Source organism: Engraulis encrasicolus, chromosome 18 (genome assembly GCF_034702125.1).
Source record: "Engraulis encrasicolus isolate BLACKSEA-1 chromosome 18, IST_EnEncr_1.0, whole genome shotgun sequence".
NCBI classification, from domain to species: domain Eukaryota; kingdom Metazoa; phylum Chordata; class Actinopteri; order Clupeiformes; family Engraulidae; genus Engraulis; species Engraulis encrasicolus.
Window position 1 is genome coordinate 5,393,715 of NC_085874.1, and position 18,420 is coordinate 5,412,134.

An 18,420-nucleotide genomic window follows, 5' to 3' on the forward strand; every position below is an offset into this window, starting at 1 on the left:
AAAAGCAACCAACATTTGAGATACAGCAATTAGACAGGTCTGTCAATATCACAAAACCTTTAGAGCCGTTAGACATACAAAGATTTGTCCAGAGTTCATACTGCCTTAGAACAGTGTTTCACAACGTTTTTTGTCCCCCAGGCCTTTCTCACACCATGAATACCTTCTCACCATTTCTTCCTTTATGTGTGACTAAGCTCCATATATTTACATTCTTCTACATACCCCCACCAATGTGCTCGTGTAGCTGTAGAGTGGGAATTACCGCCTTAGAACACGGGTACTTTGAAAGGCATGAACCACTACCATTCTGTTCCTTTTAAAGACCTACTATAAATCTCTGCAATCTCCCACAGGTTGGAGGGAACCGAAGATAAGTTCCGGAACCGCGAGAGCCGCCCGGAGGACTTGCAGATGATTGCAGAGCTGAAGGAGATGGTCTCAGAGAGGGAGTCACTCGTCAAGAAGCTGGTGGTAAGAGGACCTATTCACTCACACAGTATCTTAAGGTCTTTCTTGCTCCTCTACATGTCAGTGTTCCCACTGGTCACGAATTCTTAGAATATCATGGAAATACAATTGTAGGGTTTCCAGTCATGAAAAGTCATGGAATTCTATTATTTTGCATGTGCAGCCAGGGAATATCATGCAATTTTCTTAACAGTATGTAGTGTAATGGCAAAACGTACTTACGGTACTTACTTACAGCTATAAAATGGCTATAAAATGTGCAACATTCTAGAATGCAAAATGTTCAAATATGCTTCTCAGTTTACAAACCATCAAAACAATGTCCAAAAGATTTGGCTGAAATTGGCAATTTGGGTAGCCTACCACAAATTACCCTCAAAGATGAACTCAATAGGTTGGACATTTCATTTTACATCAAGTCATAAATTACAGTTTTATGTTCAGGGAAAGTCATGAAAACATCATGGAATTTTAGGTCTGACATGTGAGAACCCTGACATAAGTATGTATAGCTGGGTAACGTCAGGGTGGTGCATGTATGTTTCATTATAAATGAGAAATGTACTGTATGTGTATATTTGTACTGTATGTTACACTCACTATCACTTGACACTGTTGCCGATGGAAAAATTGACTGGAATGATAAAGACTGCCTCCCATGCCGAACAGTAGCTGTGACTGAGAGGTCGAAAGTTGGAGCCCCTAGTGTAGGACTGCATAGGAAGACCTCGGTCACACCTATCCCCCAGCCAGGCCATGCCCTCCTAGTGATGCAACACCTTCTGCGCTGCCTCTAGTCAGGCCAAGAGCAATGCAAATATTGTTTCTGATCTCCAGAAAAATTTGGAACTCCACCAACTTTGTCGGACCAGTCAGCTTTTTGGGAAACCATAATTGTTATGCTCTTGGTCAGACCAAGTCTCGAAGAGATTTGAAAGTTGATGATAATCAGGCTACCTATCGCCTGCCTTTCTACAGGATGACAAGAAGTTCTATCAGCTGGAGCTGGTGAACCGGGAGACTAATTTCAACAAAGTATTCAACGCCAACCCCAATGTAGGCGTGATCAACCCACTCATTAAGGTAAGACAGTTGCCCTCTCTCTCTCTCTCTCTCTCTCTCTCTCTCTCTCTCTCTCTCTCTCTCTCTCTCAGAGCTCCCATCTCCCAGCCGGATTGGAGGGTTGACTCCCAACACATGTACTGTACATACTCCACCAGCTCGATGTCCTGTTATGTTGTGTGATGTAGCGTATCTACGGTAGCACAAGGAACACTATGGACAAGGGCTCACTTGCAAAAGAGACTATGGTCTCAGTGTGAGTACCCTGGTAAAATGAAGGATAAATAGAATAAATCAAATGACCGAGTTAAGAGCTTTAAGAGCAACACAGAACCTAAAGCTGTAGAGCCATTCCCATACAGAGCATGTTCAACGCAGATCATACTAACTCAACACGCTTCCACACATCCATAACACTTGACCCTTCGCTTGAACATTTTGCTCCAACGCCACCTTGCAAGGCTGACACAATCACACCGTAGACATAGCACATCAGATGGCTCTTGCCAGTTAGGTAAGAGTGAAGGAAGTACCGTCAAATATTATCGTTTTAAACGTTTGCACAGATCTGTTTTTAGAGGTTCACTTTGAATGTGCGTTCAGGGAGATTTCTCCAGACTTGTTGCCTCGACAGTTGTCATTGTAGTAGTAGAAACTTTTCTTACACATACTTCGTATCCAACAATACTTTTGGATGAAGTCAGTCAGTTGTTACTATTATCATGTCCATTATGACAAACATGTTGAGCTGTCTCCAGGTGACATTGCTGTTCAGGGGTACATTTCTCGAAAGCGTAGTTGTTAGCCAGTTAGCAACTTGGGAAGTTGTCAATGGGAAATTCCATTGCAAACAACATAGTAGCTAACGTAGTCCTAACATGCTCCAGTTTGACATCTGGTGAGTCATGTGCACGGCCCGTTGTGTCAGCCCCAGAGTAGTCACACAAAAAAACCTGGTGGAGAAAGTTTTAAAAAATCCTGCCACAGTTTCTTCCCAACGCAGGTGACCTTCACTGAGTAGCTGGTCTACCTGTACCTGTCTGTCCCTACCCACAAGGATCAGCTGATTCAGAGCTGGACCCCATTTCTGGAAGGTGTCGTTGCTAGCCAGTTAGCAACTTGGAAGGTTTCTAATGGAAAATTGCATTGAAACCAAGTAATTTGCCACCTAAACTAGCAATGACACTGTCCAGAAATGCACCCCTGGCTGGAACAAATTTGTGGCAGGTTTTTTTTTTTTTACTTTCTGAACCCAGGATTTTCACGTTTGGTCAGCCACTCTCCCCGAGCACAGGGTTGAGATGAATGTCCATTCGATTGCCTTTCCCGGGGTCAAGGCCACCCCACCAGCCAGCCAGTGTCCCCCATCCCAGTGTTACCATGGCAATCCTCCCTCCTTGTCTATAAAAGTCACATACACGATCACTCTGCATGTCCAGTATGTTGACATCATCTTCAAAGTTCTATAACTTCCAATATTTGGTTCAGTGTCACATATCTCTGTGTGGTGTGCTTTACTGCGCACATGTGTGGGTTTATGTCCGCGTGTGTGCGCGCGTGTGTGTGTGTCTGAGTGTATATTTGTGTGTGCGTGCGTGTGTGTGTTTGTGTGTGTCTTCCTCAATGTGCCTGTTTAGACATCCAGTTCTTCTTTGCTTTCCAAGCCATTGTATGAGCATCTTTTTTCTCAATAGCCTGCTCCTCTTAAAAAAAAAAAAACACGCATCTCCGTTCGAAACTCATGCTATGATTTCAGTTGGCTGTGATCAACTGTGGTTGCCCCACTGACATGATTGGTGTTGTCAGTTTGACTTTTGGCCTGAACGAACATCCACTCATCCTCATGAAAAAAAGAAAGAGAGAAAGAGAGACAGGGATCAGTAAGGGTTCTGTAGTAGAGGTTGATTGAGAGCCTTCCAGAAAGTCTTTTCCCTGTGTAGTGTTCATTTTTTTCAGGTCGTCAGAGAACCGTTCTGGTGCCAGTTCCCGCACCTGGTGTCAAAATGACAGGCATGTTTACACTGAAATTCAAATCGTTTATGGTAAGCCCCGCACATGAATGGGCTTCCATGCCCATGGGGACCCAGCTTCAAGTCCAGTCTCTCCCACCCTCTGAAGAAATTCAAAGTGTTTGAGAACCAAAAGTTGGTATGTGAACCAAGTAAAATTAGGTTTTTATAAGTGAACTATGACAATAATGTAGACGTCAAAAGGTTCGTCTAACTAACATGCGATAAAATAAACTATGTTGTATGGACATGGGTTGTTCATTGATGAACACTTTAGTTCCCCATGTAATTGGTGCGGGCACCAGCACCGGCACCGTTCTGGCCGGCCTGAAAACAACTATGGAGAAAGAGCACAACACCACCACCCCTTTCCCAACTCCTTTTTTTGTTGCTTTTCTTTTTGTCTGTTCTCCAACCCCTCCTCCCTCATCCCTCCTCCTCCTCCTCCTCTCCTCCTTTACTCTCGTAGCAAAAACGAAAGAATGAGAAATCGGCAAACCGATTCAACAGCTCGCCAAACCTGCGGGAGTTGGAGGCTACTGGGACCAGGAGCCCTGGGGGCAGTGGGGGTGGGGGCGGAGGGGGAGGAGGAGGAGGAGGAGGCGGGGGAGGAGGAGGCCTTAGCCTTGGTGTGGTTGGTGGAGGAGGCATCCACGGGGTCACCCAGTCCACCACCCACCTGGAGCCTATCCTCAACTCCCCTGTCGAGCTGAACTCCTCCATCAAACTCCTGCCGCCACCCACCCCCCCAAACGAGCCCAAGAAATTCACGAGGTGAGCCAAAACACCTCGTCCCCCCTAACCTCGCCCCACAAACCTTACCTTACCTTACCTCACTCACCCACCCACCCTATGTCACAGACTCTGCCGTATGGGCACCCAGCCACTGCTGCTAAAACACATCCAGGGATTCACAAAGCATAAATGTACAGACACAGAAACTGACACTGACACACACCAGCACAACTGTTGACCGAGCTTAACAGTGGAACACAATCAACACAGTTTGGTTTTTACTAACATACCTTTTTCACACACATTTTTTTAGTGGAGGCCGCATTGTCATCCCTTCTTTTTAGCAGTGCAGAAAACAACTGATAGAGCAGTTGAAAACAAACATAGATACAGTATTCTTGTCCGACAACCTTTTTCACTGTGTGACACGTCTTTTTTTCCAACGCAGTTCTGCCATGAATTAACAACTGCCCAATTTTGATTGGTTAGACACGGAACTCATTTGCCGCCTTGTCCCACCAAGTAAAACATAAGGATCAGAAATTGTTTTAGTCTTTGTACAGTTTTGATTGCCTTCTTGGTTATTTAAAAATAAGCTACAATGCTAAAGCAATTGTATACTAGCTGGTTAGGGTTAGGAATGGTTTTGGTTAGGACACCGTTTTGTTTTTTTTATTGTTGTTTTGTTTATGCTGACATGATAAAACCATTAGGCAAAACATCACGTTTATATGGACAGGTTAGTATTAGGAATTGTTTTGATCTGGGCACAGCTTTTGTTGTTTTTCTTGGTTTATTGTTACTGTCAAAACTCAAAGTGTCTTCACTAACTGGTTAGGGTAAGGGTTAAACTTCACTAACTGGTTAGGGTAGGGTTAAACTTCACTAACTGGTTAGGTTTAGGGTTAAACTTCACTAACTGGTTAGGGTAAGGGTTAAACTTCACTAACTGGTTAGGGTAAGGGTTAAACTTCACTAACTGGTTAGGGTAAGGGTTAAACTTCACTAACTGGTTAGGTTTAGGGATGGGTTTGGTCTGGTGATGCGCAAATACTTTTACTACCCCTGTTGTCTGGGTAGCGATGGTAGCGAATGTGTTACCGTAAGTGTTGTAACCAGTCAATAGTTGATGTGACATGACAGAACTGTGTTGGGCTAACACCTAACACCATACAGAATGTATTCTATATATAACATTTTTTAAAGAAAAAATGCCCAAAAAACGATCTCCGTCGCCAAAGTTATCAATTAGCCCAAATGATGGATGACTGAGATCCTCTCTCATCTGTCAGAGGGCCTTACCCTGTGATTAGTGCTCTGTCTGGAGAGCACAGGATGTTCTCTTGGTCCATCCCTCGGTCTCCTCCGCCTCTTCTCATCCCCCTCCTCTCTCCATCTTCCAGCCCTCCTGGCACCCCTCCTCTGGGTGTCTCCAGGGAGCTGGGGATGAGAGATTGATGGGAGCGCCTTGCTCCCTCCCTGCCAGTCTGATGGCACACACTCTGTCAGCACGTTCAACTCCCCAATCACCAACTCACCCACCCACTGCTGTCTCGAAATCACACACCCCCACCCTCCCTCTCACTCTCTCTCTTCGCTCCTTATAACATATTGCCAAAGTGATCGTTCAAAATATTAGTCACAATTAGAAAAAAAAAGGAAGCAGAAACGTATGCACACATGTACATAGTTATTACATACTAGCTGGCATACATCATGCTAAATGCTAAAGTTAAAGCGCTAAATGTAAGCGACTTAATGTAATCATATTTCAGTGACAATAGGAACAATATCTCTCTCTCTTCCCTCCCTCTACAATACAACTATCAGTCCAGTTTCTCTACTGTGTGAAAGTTTGAAAAAAAGAGGGGATGTCTCTGCTGCGCTCCTTTCACAAAAGGGCATTACATGTGCAGACATTTTTTCAATAAATAAAGCACAAAATAGATTTTCCAACTTTTTTTCTGAAATGGCCTTGGAATGCAATAAGGGCATGTTGAGTATATCGCCATCAGGTGTTTGTGTGCACGTCTGACTGTGGAGGTCTAATGTCTAGTCTTGTGTCTTTTCGTGTTGTCCTATTCAATGTGCTCATCCGTGTCTTGTTGTTGCTGGAAGTTATACAACTCATCTGTGTTGCTGGGCGTTGGGTATTGCAATGGCTTCTGCTGCTAACTAGCTCACTAAACCCCTTCATTCTCCGTCATGAAATGTGCTGGATATTGCTAGTTGAGCCGGCATTTTCATGTACTGTTATTGTGAAAATGTTCATTTTAGGCTCTGTTTTTTTTATTAGTTTGTTTGTTTTGTTCTCATGTATTGTTATTAAAACATTTTTTGTTCTGCAAGCTGAGATGCTGACTAATCATGCTGACTAATATCTCTGGTGCACTTTTGATGTTTGGAAATAAATGTGGAAGTTTGTACCATTTGCTTGCATCAGCACGACAATAAAAAAAACAACAACTGACATTTCACTCTTCCAGACATGTCATTGTGGAGGGTTGTGCTTGCTGACTGTGTTTGTTCTGTTTGGTTATCTTCAATGTTTTTGTTCCTTGAGAACACAGATGTGGCTTGTCAAGGTGATAAGTCTTTGTTTTGAAGTGGGGTTTTAGAAGGTATTCAGAAACGTAGCCATTGTAGCAGCGGCACTATCAACAGAAACCTTGCCCAAAAGCTCGGGGCTGCAAATGATTTTCACAGTTATATAAGAATGAGTATGCCGAGCTGCGGGAACACTCTGACAGGTCTAGTGCCCGGTACAGGTATATACCCACTCCAAAACGAATAACCCTTGAAGCCACATTTGCCAGACTGCTTTGTTGCTGCATTTGCTGATAATGCACGTGATTTGTGCACGTGTTGTGTGTGTGTGTGTGTATGCATACGCACGTGTGGGTGCCTGCTGTGTGTGTGTGTGTGTGTGTGTGTGTGTGTGTGTGTGTGTGTGTGTGTGTGTGTGTGTGTGTGTGTGTGTGTGTGTGTGTGTGTGTGTGTGTGTGTGTGTGTGTGTGTGTGTGTGTCTGGATTTATGCATTGTATATATGCATGCGTGGATGCCTATGCTGTGTGTGTGTGTGTATATCTCTACATGCATGCATGCTTGTGTGTGTGTGTGTGGGTTGCTGCTGCTCCTGCGGTTGTCCTCCTGGCTGCATGCTGTGGTGAATGTGGATCAGTTGCAGGCGCTCCGCCGCGCTGGCTGCGCTGCTCCATTGTCATGGGACGCCCCCCCTCCTCCTCCCTCTGCCTCCACACTCACCACCACCACCACCACCACCACCACGCCTGTCTGTATCAACTCTGGCCAAGGTGACCTGGATTTCTACTCAGCCGAGATACACACATGCACATACACATACACACACACGATGATATGCACACACGCATACATACACACACACACACACACACACACACATGCACACACACATGCACACACGCAGGCACTCAGGGATAAAAAATCAGATACACAAACAGTCATCAGATGATGTAGAGACGCATGACAAGCATGGACATGAGCATGAGAATTCACCTGTGCATGAAAATGCACAAATACGTACATACACTCCCATGAGAACAGCAACCATACCAAAGAACAGTGGCGCACTAGCGGTGGCTCAAAGAGATAGATATATGTGTAGAGTCTAGACACTGTAGAGACATTATTTTCACGCACGCACGCATGCACACAAACGCACACATGTGCGCACACACACAAGAGGTATTCAGGATCTCTAGATGAGGATGGAAACTTGTCAGTGCTCTCACAACTTACTGTAAGCACTGCGTAATTGACATGTGTGACATGTGACAACCATGACCACACTCTTGTGATGACATTAGTGCACATGAACTAAACTATCCATGCTAACACAGGAATATTGCACGCTTTTTATTCACTTTATCTCTAGTGCACTTGACCGTGTGTAGCATGTTAGAGCAGAGCAAGTCAGAAAGTTTTTGAATGAAAAGGTTTTGTGTTTGTGCAGTACTGTTATTGTTGTCCCTTCAGTCACTTTAGCCTTAGTGTGGTGCACCAATTAAAAAAGGATTACCTCAAGATCTTTTTTTGTAGCAGTGCACATTAGGTTTGCCTCCGACTGCCACTCTGTAGTAAGGTATTTTTGAAAGAAACGCTATTATCCCATCAATTGCATTTTTTTTTTCACGAAACTATTCTGGCGACAATTGATGCATCCCGGAGCTGAGGCAAAACCAAGCAGACGTGAAGAAACCTGTTGGGCTGAGCATTAGAGACCAGCCCAGGTGGAGCAGCCCGTGTCTGCCTGCCATTTACTATGCCATAATGTGTTGTGTAGGCTCAATTGGGCTCTAAATTGAGTTTGCTGGAATTTTAAAGGATTTCTGTGGCAATCCATGCTTGACTGCTGGGGAAAAATAATCAGAGAGAGAGAGAGAGAGAGAGACATAGAGAGAGATACATATTGCGTTCACATACAGTGAAACCCCAAAAACAGTACCAAAGACATAGGAATGTATCCAGAGCAAAAACACAGAGAAGAAAGTGGAATGCAAGACAGGACACGATAAACACACAAGCACACGGACAGACAAACACGCTCACACACACACACACACAAAATAAGAGAGAGAGAGAGAGAGAGAGAGAGAGAGAGAGAGAGAGAGAGAGAGAGAGAGAGAGAGAGACTTTCGACGGTGATCATAAAAGTAGGGGGCGGTAAAGGACGCAGGAGACATCAGCACAGGCATGTCAGCGTCTTGATGAACGACTGAACACCTGCGCACGTCAAAGCATGTCAGCACTGCCCTGATAGAGAAGTGGTAGACGGCCTGCATGCATTTGAATACATTACATACTGTGACAGATGGTCCAGACGAAGAAGTTTGTCAAAATGAAAGCACCCAGCACCCTCTCATGAGGGCTACTCTTTACCAGAGCCTGAGTCCTAATCCCCTGTCTCTTGTTATTCAATGGGACTCAGTCGACGCTCCACTGGCTCAGACTTTGGCACTTAACTGATAACAGTTATGTCAGTGCACCTCAGTGGCACATCACCGTAGGGCACAGACAGAAATAAATAAACAAGAAAGCCTGCAGCCTGATAGGACCTGGCGGTGTAAGATAGTGTCTGCTGTTTTAAATGAATAAATCTCCCCACATTTTAAACAGAGGACACCATTGTTATTATTAGTAGTAGTAGTAGTCGTAGTATGTAGTAGTCTAATAATTGTAGTAGTAATCGTTTTGTGCCCTTGCCTCCTTCCTATGAGCATGGATGTCTGTAGTCCAGACTGGTATATTTTATTAAACAACTATTGCTTCTGGTACTTAACTAATTATTTTTGGAAGAAAAAAATATATATTTTTCTGGCTGGTGCTGTTTTCCTCAGTGGCAAGGGAGACACAACTAACTAGGCCAGTGTCTCCACACATTTGTGTAAGAAAAAAAAATCTTAACATTTGAGGGTCTTCTACGCCCCCAAGAAACTCTGTATACCTACTTCATATTCTGCCATACCTGACTCTGAGGTCCAGAGCTGTTATGAAAAGAAAATCTCTCTACATGACTCTGGGGAGGTCAACCCTCCTAAATCTTGATAGCACATGCAATTCGTTTCAGGTACTGTAGGGAGAGCTGTTGATGCAAGGCGAACCACCACTCTCATGTCTTCACTCTGTCCTCAAGTCTAAACGATATTGAGGCCCTTTTTACACAGATGGGTATCGATGCAAGCAACTAGTCGTCGTCTTTGAACTTGAAGATGTTTGTTAAAGGAGAATGCCTGCCAACTAGCCTTTTTGTCGTTCAGCCATTTCTGAGACAGATTTGTTTACATTTTTTTAAGCGTCTCAACATGCTTCAAATATCATGCCATTGCCAAAACTTGTTGTATTGTAAGGTGACTGCTGACGTTGCTTAACTTTTGGGATGATATTTCGAGTATGTTAAAACATATTTATAAGTGTAAACAAAGCATTCTCCCAATAGAATGGCCAGGATCTCAGAAAGGCCTGAACAAAACAAAAAGCTGTGTCATCAGAGAAGGATATATTAACTCCAACAATCCCCCACGTTTTAGCAGAACTGAAGATGCTGCTGGGATGAGGAGGGAAACCTCTTCATGTTCAAAGAAAGATGTCCAGTTGCTGACCGCTGAACTTAGCTCATCTCACCTCAGCCACTCACCCATGCCCTCACTCTCCTTCTTGTGTCCTTCAGACTGGACGACGTCAGGCCCTTCTTAGACAGACAAGTAGGCCTACCAGTTCCTGTGAATCACTACTGGAGCTTCGGGACTAAGAACTGAGAGAGTCAGAGGGACAGAGCACAGCCACCGCCAGTCAGCTTCTCCAAGAAAGATTAGAAAACACAAACTTAACACTTTTTTAATATTTTGTACGTATTAAAGAGCATTAAATCAAGAGTCAGTGGTGTTACTTTGTCAAATTGGCTTAGGGTACTGTGCTACACAAACTCTGACAAGTAAAAGAACACCCAGGTCCCTTCACATATGCTGAAGAAATGCATTTACAATGAATGCTTACAACAGGATAGGCAAGTCTGAGACAACAATATGAAATAAAAACCTCTGCGACACAAATGTGCCTTGTTGCAAGTTGAAAGACAGCACGTGATGACACATTGGCTTGAGGCAGCTTTAGGTTGTTTACATTTTAAATATATTATTTATATATCTAAGCTCAGCTTTTCATCCGAGAAATCAATTACGAATGAAGGGCAAAATATCTATGCCGCTGTGAGTCAGGGTTATGCTGTTTTGTTTAACTTTTTTTCTGTAATGTCTGCCACCTCTCTCTCTCGCTCTCTCTCTCGCTCTCTCTCTCTCCATTTTAACCGCTTTGTTTCCTCTATTGCCTTCTCTGTTCCTCTTCTTTTTGCTCTCCTGGACACTTTCCACTCTGTTTATCCTATCCTCTAACCTTTGGCCCTGCATTTCTTGTTTTCATTCCTATTTTCGTCATTGCCCTATTCCTTTCTTTCTTTCTTTCTTTCTTTCTTTCTTTCTTTCTTTCTTTCTTTCATTCTTTCACCTTCTCAAGCCCTCCTGAGACAGAAGAGTCACCCATAGCTTCCCCGGACGCCCAGCGCCAGGAGTGGTTCGCTCAGTACTTCTCTTTCTGACTTCTGCAACTCAAGAGCATGTCGACCCAACCAAAATGAAGAAAATGAAGAAAAAAAAAGAAAAGAAAAAAGGAACAACAACAACAAATGAACAGAAACAACAAAGAAAACAAAAGAGAACCATCAAAAATTCTAAAGACCAAAAAAAAAGTAAACGAAAAGAGTTATTATTTAATGACATCATAACATTCGTTTTGAATTCATATTTATTTATTTATGTTATGTTTTGTTTTTCTTCACTGTGAATGGGTTTTCTTGTTTGTACAGTGATAGATATGTTTGACATTTTGGTTTATGCTATTTCTAAGAGTGGTCCATTTGCTGCTGAATTGTAATTTATTCAGATGAAGTATATTCTCTCTGTTTTTCTGTCTGTCTCTTTCTTTCTCTCTGTCCGTTACTCCCGGTGTGTCTGCCCCCTAGTCATGCTCTCTCTCTTTGTCTCTCGCTCTCTCTCTCTGTCTCTCTCTCTCTGTCTCTCTCTCTCTCTCTCTCTCTCTCTCTCTCTCTCTCTCTCTCTCTCTCTCTCTCTTATTTTAGAATGGCACCATGATGAGTGTTTGTTACAGATACATTACCAATTTTGGTAGGAATTAAAAATCAAGCTGTTTCTATGGTTGTCTCAACACAGATATAATGATGTCTCACCAATTTTAAAAATAAAATACATATTTTATATTTATATTCTAATGGTGTATGCTCAGAAAATAAATAATTATTGTGACATTTAACGACTGCGTGTCTGCCTGGCTATGTTGAATGGAGAGAACATTTTGTGTGTCATCACATACAGTATGTGACTAGCCACAAAAAATAGGCCACTGAGCTGTTACACATGGGAATATCTGATGAATTTATGGCCTTTTCAATGTGTTCACTTCTTAAAGAAGAAGACTGACGAATCAGCTCTGAAAGTGTTTCTTGTCTGTAGAAAAGATGTGAAGTTAGCCCTTTTAAAGACGCGATGTCAGCCTTTAAAATAAATAAACTAATTCAGTGGAGCTAGAGTAGTTTCTTCAAGACCTCAACTAGCACATTTTGCAAAGAAATGAACATTTAAAAATGTAGACGTATTTTTTAATGGCGATTTTCTCTGTATCACATACACAAAACATTATTGTTGTTGTAGTAGTTTCAACAGAACAGCCATTGTGATGTTACAAGGTAAAATGATGGCTACAAATGTAAAAAAAAAAAAAAAAAAAAACACAAAAAAACCCAGATTTACTCTGAGCCATATTACCAACCGTAATCTGACTTTTCACAATGGTTTCACAGCCCAGTCACATCAGCAGAAGCCCTGCTCCAAGTGAGAACAACACAAACGGCACAAACTGGAAACTGAATTTGCCAGATTGTTGGCAAGATGCTGCCTATGAATATTTCAAAGCAGCGTATCCACTATTCTGGCTCACTGACATGCAGCGTCAACAAAAGTAAAACATCACTTTGGTCCGTCAAATAGAATCATACTGCAACTCTTTGTATGTAAAAAGAGTGGTAAAACCGAAAATCTTCCATTTGCAGAAGAACAAAGTTCAAACAAAGAGCCACAAGTGCAAATTTGTCACCGTTTCAAAAACAGAGATGTGTCATTCAGAAGAAAGGTTGTGTGTGTGTGTGTGTGTGTGTGCGTGCGTGCGTGCGTGCGTGCGTGCGTGCGTGCGGAGTTTACTGTAACCGGTGAGATGCTGGAGGAGAGAAGCATCTCATCACTCTCTCTTATCTGTTTTTGCCCTATTACCAATAGTCACCAACTGACAGCAGAACAACCAGCAAGACTTGGGTTTTCAGAACAGATCAGAATTTTCTCAGAGAATGTTATGGGCCTACTTGACTACATGCTCCCTCTACTTCTTTCCATTCACAAATAGAAAGAAGTTGGGTCTGGCGTTTTGTCAGGCTATTGACTTCCCTCAAAAGGTGAAAAGTCACTCCCTGATTTTCTTTGTAATGCATCTACTTGCCATGTAAAGCGCCAATGTATGGGCCGCCGGCCTTGGAAAAAGGCCAGGGTAAGGGGTCAGGGTGCCAGGAGTAATGCAATTTCTTTGTGCTGTGTCATAATGACAGTGGTGTTGCACACCGATGGGGATTGTAGTTTCCCTGTTGTTTCCACTTTGTGTTGCCAATTTGTTATTAAGTGAAAAATCCCACGTTTTTTGTTTCACTGTGATTTCTATTATTATTATTTTTAACCTTAATCCTATAATCACCTGTAGCTCAATATGCATTGCCCAAAGTGCAACAATAGGCAACCAATTTGAATGTCCATTCACTAGGCCTATACAGGCTAGAATAGAAATAAAATCTGGAATCACTATTGAGCCTACACAGTCACTTTCAGGACGAATAGAGTCTGGAACTGGAATAATAATAATAAAAAAAATAAGATGCACCTTTTTTATATAAATTAATGTTTCAAAGGAAGGGATAAACAGACGGAAAGTCTCTGATGTGAACTGTGCCTTGTGCATCTGCTTTTTGGGGACAAAAGTGAAGGCCCTCTGAAGGGTTGATAATAGAGCTCTTCAGCGTTGACGTCAACTTGTATGCGGCGTTTGGACTACCGGTTCCATGGCGATTTTTTACATTGCAAAACGCCATAGAGATTCAGGTTTGGCAAAAATATAAGTTGCACGCCAACAACGAACATTAGCGTGTCCCCGCATCCCTTTCTCATTAGTGGAACGGATCGTATCATCATATTGGTGTATTCACATGTTAAATCATGACGATTTTAATTCAATATTGCTAACCCCTTTCTGATCATTAAAACTTCCGAACTACATACTTTCCTTTGGTTGCCATGGGTACAACCCTCCGCACGTACATGCCGGCGCCGCTTCTGTAGTCGCCAAAAGTTTCCGGGTTTAGCATATGGACGCAACATCGTATTTATGTCGAAGTTTGACACAAAATGATCAACCATGTCATACCTACAGCCTATTTTTAACACCCTCGACCGTTTGCGGGGGTTCACTAAGCGCGTGCTTGCACTCGGAGCTTATTTGAAACTGGCCCCTATTCATTCCTAATGGAAGCCGGAAGCCGATAGGAACCAGGAAGTCCTTAAATGCTAACATGAAAGACTACAATCTACTACATGCTTCCGCGTTACTGAAGAACTCTATAACCCCAGACCTATCAGAACGCTCGAATGCACGCGCAGAGTTCCTGGAATGTACCAACTTGTATGTGGTGTCCAGAGGCTCAACCAGAAGGGTTTGATCCAGACAAACCATAATAAGCATGGTGACTGTGGTAGGTCATAATTAGAAACAAAGTTAAGTAGGCTACATTGATATCGTCGGGTCCCGACGTGAACAAGTTCTCTAAAATTCCTTCGGGCAACTTCACACGGTAGCCCCCCCATAGTAGCATTTGGTAGAACTTGCCGCCATATCCAAATCTGCAGAGGCGCGGATACGGAGCATGGTACAAGACGACTAGGTAAACACATGCAGGTATAGTTAACTAACTTACACTTGTTACATAAGTAATAGCATGACAACTTGTACGGTGTCGTTATTTCACAACGCTGAATCTACTCGGACACAACAGTCGTGTTTACTGTATACGAAGGAAACATAGCAGCTACGCCCCTGCTCGTGCTATGATCACAAGCCCATGTAAACATGACTTTATCGAAACGTTGTTGCTTCTCGTCTGCTTGTCCTTCTTGCTTGTTTTCTTTATTTTTCTGGTTCAAACAAGCAGTCATCAACGTTGGATGTTGATGCATCTCTGAATTGTTTTTTTTTATGTTTCTGATACCGACGAAAATGTCCTAGCTCACACTTTCTCATGTTTTGGGGGGATCCTGACATGTCACACTTACACCAAACATTAGACTTTTTAGACCTTGTAAGTGCAGAGGTCTGTGTTCGAAATCATGCTTGTTGTAGCATATAATTCGCTTTGCTTATTGAACAATAATGCATTTAGCATGTTTTGAAAGCCCCAGGGCTGTCATTTTCGCAATACCTCACCATTAAAGAGCATCAAAGTGCTCTCTTTTCAAGCCGCTTTGATAAGACTGATAAGAAGTTTTGTTCAACATTTTTGATCCTCCGATTTCCTCAGATCAACACAACAGCATTAGAGGCACTGTATAATATAAATATTGGGTAATATTGATAATAATAACTTAATATTGGGAATTATTTATGGATACCATTTCAGTTTGAAATAAATAAATCAATTGATACCCCACTGATTTAATGATTTGATAAACACTTATCAATGATGACTGTCCTTTTTGTGAAGCATTATGGCTCAGCTTTCTGTAAATATGCTATAAAATAACTTTTCTATGTATCACCGCTGCCTGTAAGAGAGATTGTGGTACTTTCTTAGGAGAAAGCACCTATAATAAAATGCAGTAGATTAATCGAAGACACATTTTTCTGTGTATGCACAGTAGGCCTAAGCTAAGTAAGCATTTCACTACACTACAAACAATGCCTTCGCTTTCCCTCTATGCCTTAATTGGTTGGTTGGTTGATGGTTTGATTTATCTATGCATGTAGCTGAGAGCATGATGCTCTCTCCGGAGCAAGCTGCCTTGATAGGGCAGGTGTTTGAGGACTACGTGTTGGAGCACCACCGCAGCGACATCCTCCAGATCCTGCAGGATGGGGATGAGGCCCACTACCCGGTCGTTGTCAACGCCATGACTCTGTTTGAGGCCAACATGGAGGTTAGTACTACACTTCAAATCCCACCCTTCCACTGCCTAACTCTCTCCAAGTCAGAACTGCCCTTAAGCAAGGCATCTAACCCCACACTGCTCCAGGGATTGTAACCAATACCCTGTAGTACTATTAATAACTGTCATCATCCTAGACAAAAGCATCAGCTAAGTGTAAGGTAATGAAATCATTTGATGTTCAGTCAAGCAGCATTACTACAAAGATGGCGCCGACCATATTGAACTATTTGCTGTAATAGATTAGGCTACTCAGTACATCCCAACGCCCCCTTGACCTCATCAGAAGCCAACGCCCCACCTTAGTATTGAAAACAAAAAGGGACTAATGCTACCCAATGACAACAAAGCACCACTCCCCCTCTCAGCTGTCTCCTTCTCAACATCCCCGTAGGTCTCCCCAATGGCCCCTGGGGGGTTTAAGAGCCTCCGTTGAGAAACGCTACTCTAATACAGTGTAGATAGGGGTGATCAGTCCACACTACATCTACTGTAGTCCTCTAGCTATGATGACAAAATATACCTCTCCACTACATTTTGTCTGGTTTTGCACTTGTGTGTCCAGTGTGCATGTGGAAAGAATTTCAATACCAAGCTGACTGACTTTGACTTTGCCATGAAGGTGGGCGAGTACTTCAACGCGTTCCCCAGCCTGGTGATCCCCGTGTTTGACGGCGCCCTGCAGAAGGCGGCTGAGACCATCTCCAGCTCCTGCTGCTCCTCTCTACAGGGAGCCCTTGGGGTCAAACCTAGCCTGCACGCTCGCATCTCTGGTGAGTAAAGGGAGACAGTTTCCCTTCATATAATCAAGCTCACCCTACTCACCTACGCTGACATTGCTTTGCTTTCTGTGTTCTCCCCATGCATTAGGTTTTCTTGTCAAATCATTTCACACTCATGTTTTGTATCGATATTTAGAAAAATCGGCAGATGGCCAACAAGAGGGTCAGGAAATAGCAGAAGTCACCCAGATCATTAGTGGTGTGGATTGGCACTGTCCTCACGATCCGATTCGATCACGATTCGGGAGGTAGCGATTCGATACGATCCAATTCAGTTGTACAATGCGTTGCATTTCTACTGAAAGCAACGCAAATTTTTCATCAGTATTGTAGTCAGTAAGTAGTCAGATACTGAGCAACAATTTATTGGCTGTTTTCTGTATCAGTCTGGATCAGTCTGTATCAGTCTTGTAATGCTTTGAACTACTCTTATTTAATTTAACATTTATTTGCTCCCGAAATATCCACGGAAGTAATTGAAACTTAAAAAAATTATGGCATCGATTCTGGAACTTGCCGCATTGTATTGGATCGTCCATGCCCCACATTGGATTGGATCGCTGAATCGATCATTGTTGACACCACTACAGATCATGTTGTCACAATATGATTAGGGGCAGTCATGGGTAAGCGATTAGGGCGCCAGACTTGTAGCCCAAAGGTTACTGGTTCGATTCCTGATCGGCCAGCTTGGTGGGGGGGTCATTAACCAGTGCTCTCCCCCATCCTCCTCCATAACTGAGGTACCCCAAGCGTTCTACCGTCCCGCCGCTCTGCTCGCTTGGGGCGCCACTGGGGGCTTTCCCTTGCACGGGTGAGACATACATGTTCGTTGTGTGCAGAATGCACGTGTGTGCTGTGGATTGCTGTGCCACAATGACAACGGGAGTTGGAGTTTCCCAGGTGGACTTTCACTTCCACTTCATGCATATGAAGCTTAACCCTATTCAGACTGGGCTTTTTTGGCATTCCTGGGCCTGGGGGGGGGGCTCTTTTGACCCCCCCTCATAACTCATGAACGGAATACAGTATGACTACGAAACTTGGGGGAGATGATCTACATATGGGCATCTATGATTGACATAATTTTTGTGAAATTATCTGGTATTATGACGTCATTATGACATCATTATCTTATTATGCCCAAAATCTCGCCATAATGGATTTTCCAACAAATGTAGGTAATGCACTTAAATTTTAATGATTTTATGCTTCAAACCACTTAAATGCTCACAAAGTTGTCTGATGTTAATGGAAATAACAAAAAAATGTGAATATATGGCGTCATAGATATGGTAAAGTGATTTTTGGTCAGACATACCTGTTAGAAAACGGCAAAAATGATAAACCTAATCCTTCGGTACTAAACTGTAGCCAACTAAATGTTAGGAAAAGTCACAAAGTTTCGTAGTCATAGCTTAAGTCGTTAAGGAATTATACGACATCAAAGTTGGTGCGGGCACTTTTAGCCCCCCCCCAGTCTGGATAGGGTTAAAATGTAAAATTGTTGCCATGCT

General features: G+C 42.9%; 2 protein-coding genes across 4 annotated transcripts in view; both read left to right on the forward strand.

Annotated features, from left to right (window-relative positions):
- Positions 1-12,115, forward strand: part of fam184ab (family with sequence similarity 184 member Ab) — a 219,695-nt gene extending 207,580 nt beyond the window's left edge. The window contains exons 18-21 of one of the 3 annotated variants that reach the window (XR_010038917.1): positions 357-474; positions 1,450-1,554; positions 10,487-10,663; positions 11,329-11,423. Coding sequence is in view for 2 of the 3 variants with exons in the window: in XM_063222858.1 (XP_063078928.1) it covers positions 357-474; positions 1,450-1,554; positions 4,012-4,316; positions 11,329-11,410 (610 nt within the window). In the remaining variant the exon portion in view is untranslated. Of the gene's footprint in view, positions 1-356; positions 475-1,449; positions 1,555-4,011; positions 4,317-10,486; positions 10,690-11,328 lie in introns of those variants that run through there. The other 2 variants (XM_063222858.1, XM_063222859.1) reach the window with 2 other exon arrangements.
- A 2,710-nt stretch (positions 12,116-14,825) lies between these two features.
- The window catches only part of mcm9 (minichromosome maintenance 9 homologous recombination repair factor), a 42,279-nt gene continuing 38,684 nt past the window's right edge, over positions 14,826-18,420 (forward strand). The window contains exons 1-3 of the mRNA XM_063222290.1: positions 14,826-14,877; positions 15,943-16,112; positions 16,744-16,894. Coding sequence (XP_063078360.1) covers positions 15,951-16,112; positions 16,744-16,894 — 313 coding nt within the window. The 5' untranslated portion in view covers positions 14,826-14,877; positions 15,943-15,950. The remainder of the gene's footprint in view (positions 14,878-15,942; positions 16,113-16,743; positions 16,895-18,420) is intronic.